Source organism: Monopterus albus, unplaced genomic scaffold (genome assembly GCF_001952655.1).
Source record: "Monopterus albus unplaced genomic scaffold, M_albus_1.0 scaffold158.1, whole genome shotgun sequence".
In the NCBI taxonomy this organism is placed as follows: Eukaryota; Metazoa; Chordata; class Actinopteri; order Synbranchiformes; family Synbranchidae; genus Monopterus; species Monopterus albus.
In genome coordinates this window covers 831,702-841,830 of record NW_018128038.1, presented here as the reverse complement: position 1 = coordinate 841,830, position 10,129 = coordinate 831,702, and the positions used below count along the sequence as shown (strand labels likewise).

General features: G+C 42.0%; 2 protein-coding genes across 4 annotated transcripts in view; both read right to left on the bottom strand.

Moving 5' to 3' along the window:
* Positions 1 to 10,129, bottom strand: part of LOC109968673 (amyloid beta A4 precursor protein-binding family A member 1-like) — a 44,909-nt gene that overhangs the window by 17,427 nt on the left and 17,353 nt on the right. The window contains exon 1 of one of the 3 annotated variants that reach the window (XM_020615122.1): positions 749 to 761. The exons of the other annotated variants lie outside the window; for them this stretch is intronic. The gene's annotated coding sequence lies outside the window, so the exon portion shown is untranslated. Of the gene's footprint in view, positions 1 to 748; positions 762 to 10,129 lie in introns of those variants that run through there. 3 annotated transcript variants of the gene reach the window in all.
* LOC109968689 (uncharacterized) lies at positions 3,200 to 6,404 on the bottom strand. The gene is given in 4 exon segments (XM_020615148.1): positions 3,200 to 3,748; positions 4,283 to 4,339; positions 4,619 to 4,784; positions 6,256 to 6,404. Coding segments are annotated over 4 exon segments (921 nt in total).

Sequence of the window (10,129 nt, the reverse complement as noted above, 5' to 3'; positions counted from 1 at the left end):
GGGGCTGAATAATTTTGCACGCCCAATTTTTCAGTTTTTTATTTGTTAAAAAAGTTTGACATATCCAATAAATTTCATTCCACTTCATGATTGTGTCCCACTTGTTGTTGATTCTTCACAAAAAATTACAGTTTTATATCTTTATGTTTGAAGCCTGAAATGTGGCAAAAGGTCGCCAAGTTCAAGGGGGCCGAATACTTTCGCAAGGCACTGTATATGGTCTCTCCTGTTTCAAAAGGTCAAATTTTTCCAAACCCACAAGCACTAGGTTACCACACACACCATATAAGTCCACAAACACACAGCAGAGACATTGGTTTTGTCCACACAAAATTGAGTCAATGTATAAGTTAACAGTAAACACGTTTACAAAAGGCCTAACCCCAGAGGCTAAAATACGATGCTTGAGAAGAAGTTACTACCCACTCAAATATAGTGCAGAACGAGGGGGGGGAAGGTCAGAGGTCTACAGGTTAGAAAAGACCTATAAATAAATGGCTCATACACCATAAAACTTGAGTACTATACAATGAACAGGAAATATAATGCTGAGTAAGCTTCTTAACATAAAAGCACACGAAGCAAAAGTAAGCAAAGCAGCAGTGGTTATCACTCCTGCAATGAGTAAAGCCACTGTTAATAAACAGCATAAAAACATCGAAACAATTAAAACCAACCACCTTGTTGCTGTGCATCGCCCCAGCACAACATGTGCAATGGACGCCAACTTCTGCAGGCTCACACTTACATCAATTATCACCCCTGAAGAGCATGCGATAATCCCCTAAACAATCTACAAACAAAACAAACTAAGCACTTTACACTGCAACAGATCTGATATACAGTCAGATCGCTGGACATACCTCAAAAGGAAAGTAGGACACAGATCAACCAAGGGAGATTCACTTCAAAAACGATCACAGCAGCGATCAGCAATTGCTCATCACAGCAGCCTCTCCAGGGGTGGTATTTATATTCATAATCAACCCAGCAAATTGCTCACCTGTCGGTATAGGCCTGGCCAACTTGCCTACAACACTGTTCGATGTACCTTCCGAGCATGGGCTAAATCATGTGCAGGGGCCACTGAATACGCCACCTCGCCTGGCTCAGGCACTCTCACCACTTGATACACTGTAGAGCCCTGGATATCCTGGATTTTATTGCAGCCCTGAACAGACTGATCTCGTAAATAAACTTTTTGATGCACTACCAGTGGTTCATCACACCCTTTAGCGTCAAGCCTCTCCTTCCTCTGCTAAGCAGCTGCCTCCGCCGGTGTTCCCTGTGTCAATCGCAGACTGTGCCTGATAATGGCTCTGGAAGATTGCCTAAGAGAAAATCAACAGGTAAGTGAGGTTCCTGTCCATACATAAGAAAGTGTGGGGATTCACCTGTCGACTGATGAATGGTGGTGTTAGAATTAACCGCCACCTGAGGGGAGATGTTCAGGCCAGCGGCTCTTCTGTTCCAGTGGGAGGGTACAGAGAAGGTTATGAAGGGTTTGAATCTCTCACACTGACCATTACCCTGAGGCCGATAAGGGGTGGTACCAGTCTTCTGCACACCATATACAGTATTGTTCAAAATAATAGCAGTACAATGTGACTAACCAGAATAATCCAGGTTTTTAGTATATTTTTTATTGCTACATGGCAAACAAGTTACCAGTAGGTGCAGTAGATTCTCAGAAAGCAAACAAGACCCAGCATTCATGATATGCACGCTCTTAAGGCTGTGCAATTGGGCAATTAGTTGAAAGGGGTGTGTTAAAAAAATAGCAGTGTGGCATTCAATCAGTGAGGTCATCAATTTTGTGAAATAACAGGTGTGAATCAGGTGGCCCCTATTTAAGGATGAAGCCAGCACTTGTTGAACATGCATTTGAAAGCCTGAGGAAAATGGGTCGTTCAAGACATTGTTCAGAAGAACAGCGTACTTTGATTAAAAAGTTGATTGGAGAGGGGAAAACCTATAAAGAGGTGCAAAAAATTATAGGCTGTTCAGCTAAAATGATCTCCAATGCCTTAAAATGGAGAGCAAAACCAGAGAGACGTGGAAGAAAACGGAAGACAACCATCAAAATGGATCGAAGAATAACCAGAATGGCAAAGGCCCAGCCAATGATCAGCTCCAGGATGATCAAAGACAGTCTGGAGTTACCTGTAAGTACTGTGACAGTTAGAAGACGTCTGTGTGAAGCTAATCTATTTTCAAGAATCCCCCGCAAAGTCCCTCTGTTAAAAAAAAGGCACGTGCAGAAGAGGTTACAATTTGCCAAAGAACACATCAACTGGCCTAAAGAGAAATGGAGGAACATTTTGTGGACTGATGAGAGTAAAATTGTTCTTTTTGGGTCCAAGGGCCACAGACAGTTTGTGAGACGACCCCCAAACTCTGAATTCAAGCCACAGTACACAGTGAAGACAGTGAAGCATGGTGGTGCAAGCATCATGATATGGGCATGTTTCTTCTACTATGGTGTTGGGCCTATTTATCGCATACCAGGGATCATGGATCAGTTTGCATATGTCAAAATACTTGAAGAGGTCATGTTGCCTTATGCTGAAGAGGACATGCCCTTGAAATGGTTGTTTCAACAAGACAATGACCCCAAACACACTAGTAAACGAGCAAAGTGTTGGTTCCAAACCAACAAAATTAATGTTATGGAGTGGCCAGCCCAATCCCCGGACCTTAATCCAATCGAGAACTTGTGGGGTGATATCAAAAATGCTGTTTCTGAAGCAAAACCAAGAAATGTAAATGAATTGTGGAATGTTGTTAAAGAATCATGGAGTGTAATAACAGCTGAAAGGTGCCACAAGTTGGTTGACTCCATGCCACACAGATGTGACGCAGATATAAAAAACTGTGGTCATACAACTAAATATTAGTTTAGTGATTCACAGGATTGCTAAATCCTAGAAACAAAAACGTTTGTACAACATAGTTTTGTGTTTGTACAGTCAACGGCAGACACTGCTATTTTTTTGAACACACCCCTTTCAACTAATTGCCCAATTGCACAGCCTTAAGAGCGTGCATATCATGAATGCTGGGTCTTGTTTGCTTTCTGAGAATCTACTGCACCTACTGGTAACTTGTTTGCCATGTAGCAATAAAAAAAATATACTAAAAACCTGGATTATTCTGGTTAGTCACATTGTACTGCTATTATTTTGAACAATACTGTAGCTCACACAACTGCTGCACCAAAGCACTCAAAACTCCGGCCCTGGTCAGAGTGCAAACACATGGGGACTCCATATCAATAGAACTACTTCTTTATTAGCAATCTTGCTACAGTGGAAGACGTCTGGTCCCTTGTAGGTACAGCCTGGGTAAACTTGGAAAAAACAGTCATTACCAACACAAGCTCAGTACCATCGCTGGAAGGCTCCAAAAAAGTAAAACTGATGGCCAAGATTTGATTTGGTCTGGCTGCCAGTAAGTGGCCCATAGGTGCTCTGATCTCCGGGTGTGTTGCCTTAGCCAAGTTACAACGCTCACACTTTTGACACCAGTTCTTTATCTTCTGGTCCATCCCAGGCCAATAACCCCTCTGCTTCACCACCTCAGTAGTCCGCTCAATTCCCTGATGGCCTTGGTTCTGGTGAAGCTGCTGCAGGACCTCCTCCTTCAAAGTCTCTGGCAGAAGGAGCTGCCACACCTCTCCACCCCCATCTGGACAAAACAGCTGGCGATACAACAAATCCTCCTTCCACACAATACAGGTCCACTGCCACAACAATCATGAGGTGTCAATCTCTCCCTTTCACCCTGACCGGGCATTCTCTGACTGTCCCATAAAGAGATGAAAGGTGCCAATGGTGGGGTCAGCCTGCTGGAGGGCCTGAAGATCAAATGTAGTATGAGATGGAAGAGCTATCACTGCAGACTGCTCAGCGTTTTGGTCCATGCACTCCTCCGTAGCCATAGGTATCGCATTCCCTGGGAGAGAAGGTTCCATCATTTGCGATACTGGAGCCACCAGCTGTCTTGAAAGTGCATCTGCATTCTTATTATTATGGCCTGGCCGATTACGAATACTGTAATCGAAAGCAGATAGTTCAGTAACCCATCGCTGTTTCATAGTTCCCAATTTTGCAGTGTCTAGATGGCTTAATGGGTTATCAGTCCAAATGCACTTTTGACCCCCAAAATACTCCCTGAATTTTTTAGTCAAGGCCCACATCATAGCCAGAAACTCCAACTTCTTCAAGCAATAGTTCTTTTCTGTTGGACATAAACTCCTGCTGGAATAAGCGACCGGCCTCACCTGGCCATCCTGCTCCTGGGACAGTACGGCTCCCAAGCCATTTTGGCTAGCGCCGACCTCCAGGATAAAGGGGAGAGAAAAGTTAGCAAAAGCAAGGGTAGGTGCACTTACAAACCGAGATTTCAAATCTTAAAACCTCTTCTCAGTCCTCTGACCAAGCCTCTCCCCATGAAACATCCTGGCCTTTCTAGGTCCTCAACCCAAACAACTGCATCACCAGCTAATGATGCGGGGCCGCCAGCCTGGAAAAGCCCTCCACAAACCGCCTGTAGTAGCTGGCGAAACCCAGAAAACACCTCAGCTCATTCGGATTGGTAGGACGAGGCCACTTGCTACCGCAGAGACTTTCCCTGGGTCAATTGAGACTGCCCCCTCTGAGATTACATGGTCCAGATACTGCACCTCTTTCTTGAAGAAGAAACACTTCTCCAACTTAGCCTCAAGTCCTTCCTGTTTCCGGCAGCTCAGCACTAAATCAAGTCGACTCAAATGCTCATCAACACTGGAGAAGACAATGATGTCATCCACATAAAAGCAGCAATGACCAACAGTGCTGGGTTCCAAATAGTCGCTCTATCAAAAGCTGGAAGGTACTGGGTGCATTGCACAATCCGAATGGCATCCGGTTAAACTCAAATAACCCAAACAGTGTGCAAAAAGTCTTCGACTTGTCCTGCTCAGTTACTGGTACTTGATTAACCACTAGCCAAATTCATGGCCTGGTCCTGCAATTCAGCTGCCGGTAATCAACACACAGGTGAAGGCTACTATCCTTCTTCCTGTTAGACCCAGTTCTTTAATTGAAAGCGCGAGAAGTAAAAACAGAAGGACTGTATAAATTTTATAGAAATTTATTCGAAGCCACATGTAAAGCCATACAAAACCGGACTCAGAAAATCAAAGCTTCCTCAGGAACCTCGTCACCAAAGAGCGCCGGACTATTGTCTGTAGTTCCATTTTATCTTGACGGGCAGGAACCGCCCCGAACAAAAGGTTGGACTTACAGGTTTCCTAATGCTATTGGCCCTAGGCGTGAGCAGGCCAACCTCTGCTCATGTCAGCTACTAAATATGCGAATCAAATAGTGTGTGAATGTGGTAATGTCAACGGCAGCTAACAAAACACCAACATCTGGTACTCTTCAAAGAGCAGACATCCTGTCTATAAAAACCCTAATAAACGAACAGAAATACTGGACATTTAGTCAAGCTTCAAAGTACAGACATCCTGTATGCACATTCTTTAACAGACAAACAGTAAATACTAAGCAGTTCTAACAGTCATCAATACAGTAGTGAAACATATAAATAAGGAATAAAAAAAGAAAAGAAACTTAAGTTCATATGACTCAAATATCACAATTCCCCCTTTTGACATGATTTTATCATATAAATCCAAAATAGTAGAAAATTACAAGCTGCATTGGAAGACCGATTTGAACTTCCAACATCCCAGGGACAGGGCCCCAACTTAACCTGTATATCAGAAACGAATCAGTCATCCAACCAGAGGGAGCATAAGGCCCCCTTTTGGAATCTCAGTGTAATATAAGCATGTCTTCACCGCTAGCATACTACACTGTGCTGCCAAAAGCATCTGTCCACTTGCCTTGTCATGGAAATGAACATGAGTAACAACCGATTCTCAGCCCATAGAGCCCAAATTGATGTTGGCCCACTCTCTGCAGCTACAGTATAACAGCTTCGATTCCCTGGGATAAGGCTCTCCACGGAGTCCAGGAGTGTGTGTCAATGGGAAGTTTGACCATTCCTCCAGAAGCATACCTATGAGGTCAGGACTATATGCAGGCCAGTCGAATTCTTCCACATCAAACTCACTCCCTTAGGAGCACAAGACTGTCCAAATTGTCCTGGTATGCCGAAGCATCAAGAGTTCCTTTCACTGGATCAAAGGGGCCAAGCCTAATTCCTAAGAAGCAACTTCACTTCATAATCCGATGCTCTGCATCGCACTTGGTGGTGTCAGGTTTTGGATGCGGCTGCTTGACCATGGAACGCCATTCCATGAAGCTCTCCATGTCCTGTGGTGTGGGCACTCTGAGGACCACATGAAGCGTCAGGACTGGAGCCACTGCACAGGTGGCATCCCATCTTGGCACCATGCTGGAGTTCGCTGAGATCCTGAGAGCGACTGATCCGTTCACAGCTGTCTGCAGAAGCAGTATGCATGCCCAGGTGTTTGACTGTATACACCCATAGGGCCCCTGAGCTTAATAATTGGGAAGGGTGAGCGAATACCTCTGGCAGCACAGTGCACGTCAGCGGCTACATGCAAGCTGATGTTCACTGGAAATACATCAGTAAGCATTTTTCACTGAACAAACTGGAAGAAATAAAGTAATCAGCCCAAAATGTAAGAATTCAAATCAAGCAATCAGCATAAAAATGGGAAAATAATAAGCAAAGCAATTGACATAAAATGGAAGAGAACAAATAAAGCAATCAAAAAAATGGAAAAGTTAATATGCTCGTCATTACACAAACTGAAAAGATAAAACAAAGTCAACATAAAAATGGAAAGAAAAACAAAGCACTCAGCTGAGAAATGGAAAAATAAACTAAGCAATCAACAGCAAGATCATCCTAATTAACAAAGTCATAAACCATTCATATCAGGAAAACCTTTCCATGTACTGAAAATAAAAACTCTTTTCCAAAAATTCAGCACCTCCGTTTTCACAACTGATAACATGTCCTGCAGTAAGCACAAATCACACCCAACTGTACCATACTAAGAATATCGCGCCTGCTACGTGTGTGTGAGAGACACTATATGGATTATGTATTAACCTTAGCAAAATTGTGTAAAAAGGTGTTTCAGGGGAGCTGATAACCGGAGTCTTCTTATTCTGCAGGTCCAAGGCATCTTCATAAATGGTGAGCTGTGGAAAGAAACCAAGGGTGTGCTCTCTAAGGTTAACGGAGATAATCGATATGGAGGTGTAGAATATTTAGGATCTATGGCTCTAGTAATGCATTTGGTACACAATTGCCTAACACAAGGGATGCAGCAACAGCTGCAGAGAACTAGAATGGCTACAAATAAAACTACAGACACTAAAAAGAGAAGTGACTAAACTACTCCATTTTCCAAACCAATGTGACAGCAAATCAGAGAAAGGATCACTAATGCCAAAATTTTCAGCCAATTCTTCAGATAAAGCAGCAAGCAGACCAACTAAGGCTTTGGTGATACTTCCATCTGGTGCAGTATTATTAGGGATGAAGATACAACAATGAACGCCTATCATCTTACACACTCCTCCTTCCTTAGCCATTCTATTAACTTTTACAAGTAGAGTTTGTCCAAATAGTTCCTTGCTGGTTTTCTGATCCTCCTCCATCTGTCCCTACATATTTTATGTCACACCCTATGCTCCTATTAGCCGATGGTTTCTTCACTGAGGTTGAGACGACTTTTCCTTATTGGAAAAAGTCCCCTTTGTAGTCAGACTTGCTGCCTCAGGGAGCGGTGGTGTGTAGCTAACTGTCCTTACTTATTTTATGAGGATGAGGGCTTTACCAGCTTGCAGTGGGACAGATGAATCCAGGATGTCCTCTTAACTATCTTTACTGCTGTAGGTGTGGTGAGCAATACCTGGTATGGACCTTCCCACCTTAGACTAGACCAGTTTTTTCTCTTAACCACCTTCAGTAGCACCCAGTCTCCAGATTTCACGGTTTTGATTTGTGGCTCCATTGGTTCTCCGCACGTGTAACACGGTTCGTTGTCAGGTCAGCTCTGGTGGCCCGTTCCTTTGTCTCTGTATGCACCTCCTCTTGTAGCCACCACCAGGACACTGATCACTCTGGAAATAAACAGCAGAAACTTCTCCACTGGAGCTATTAACACAAATGCAGTAGACTTCTGTTTCTTAAAATGACCTTCTGTATGTGTGCTGTAGAATTCGCCAAGCAGAGTTAGATAAGATAGATAAGACATATCCTTATTAAAACTTCATTATATAGTGACTTCGTTCACATTAACGGCACTGCTCCCTTTAGCGGCAACGAGTTTATTCCCGTATTAACTGTATTAAGCAGTGAGGGAGGGGAAAGGCCTCCTTCCTGGTCTTGTGATTCAGCTGATCAACACACAGGCGAAGGTTACCATCCTTCTTCCTGTTAGACCCAATTCTTTAATTGAAAGCGCGAGAAGTGAAAACAGACAGGGACCGTATAAAATCAACAAAAATTTATTCGTCTATTCACATATCAAGCCATTACAGCACTAGGCTCTGAGAATCAGTTTCCGCAGGAACTCCTCATCAAAGAGCGCCGGACCATTTTCTGTAGTTTCACTTATCTTCGTGGGCGGGAACCACCCCAGACAAAGGTTGGACTTACACATATCTTAACGCTATTGGCCATAGGCATGAGCAACCCAGCCAACCTCTGCTCACGTCAGCTATTAAATATGCAAATCAAATGGTGTGTGGGAGTGTTGTTAGGTGGCAGCTAACAGAAACACGAACATCTAGTCATCTTCAAAGAGCGAACATTGATTGATTTTATTCTTTCAAGCATGTAAAGATAGTTGATATGTCAACACACAATTTCACACATATCTACAAATGCTAATCCATTATCAATTTGCTTATACCTAGTACATGCTTGAACGGAGTAGGAAGAAGTTAGACTTATCCAGTCCTACCCCCATAACATCATCTTACCATCATTGGTTTGCAAGCAGTATCTCTACATAGATAATTTTGTTCTACACCACGCAAGTAATATACTAAAAGATTGTTAGATTCTTAACATTCTTACATAATTACATTCTTAGAAAATTATCTTCTACACGACACAATATACTAAAGAATTATTACATAGTGTTAACATTCTTACACCACACCCACAATGTTCCACCTAATTAATCATTAAACCTGTTTTTGAATATATCTTGATTGAAACATACCTTTATACTTATGTTTAAACTCATCAATACTATTACTATTTTTTATGTCCGCACTTAGATTTTTTCTCTCTCTGTTTTATTACATGCTTGGAATTAATTAATTAATTAGATTGTTCCATAGTTTTACCCCACTTATGGAAATACAAAATCTTTTTTTGGTTGTACATATAACATGAATTTTTAAATTTAACTGACCCCTAAAATTATATCCCCCCTTCCCTTTCATTAGTTTTTGAATTCCACCAGGTAATAAATTGTTCCTGGCTTTATACATAAACACTGCAGACTGTATGAAAGCTACATTGGTGTGATCCCTATATCCCATCTTATGCACAATTCTTATCGCTCTTTTTTGTAATATATACAATGGTTGAAGTGAGCTTTTGTATGTATTTCCCCAGTTTTCAACGCCATACTCTAAGTATGGTAAAATCAATGAAGAATACAAAATACGTAGTGCTTTCCCGTCCAAGATATATCTAACCCTTGCCAATATCGATATATTTTTTGCTATTTTGTGCTGAACATATCTGATATGAGATTTCCAGGAGAATTTGTCATCAACTATGACACCTAGAAATTTAATTTCATATACTCGTTCTATATTAGCTCCCCCAATTTTCAATTGAAGTTCATTATCTAGTCTACAATTCCCAAATACCATAAATTTAGTTTTATCCAAATTCAGAGATACTATATTACTGTCACACCATTTCTTTATCTTCTCAAGTTCCTGTGAAACCCGTCCAGAGAGTTGCTCTAGGTTTTCACCCGATGCCCATATGGTAGTGTCATCAGCAAACAAAACCACTTTCACTAAATCAGAAACCTTGCATATATCATTAATGTATAATATAAATAATTTAGGTCCCAAAACACAACCCTGAGGCACTCCACATACAATATCCA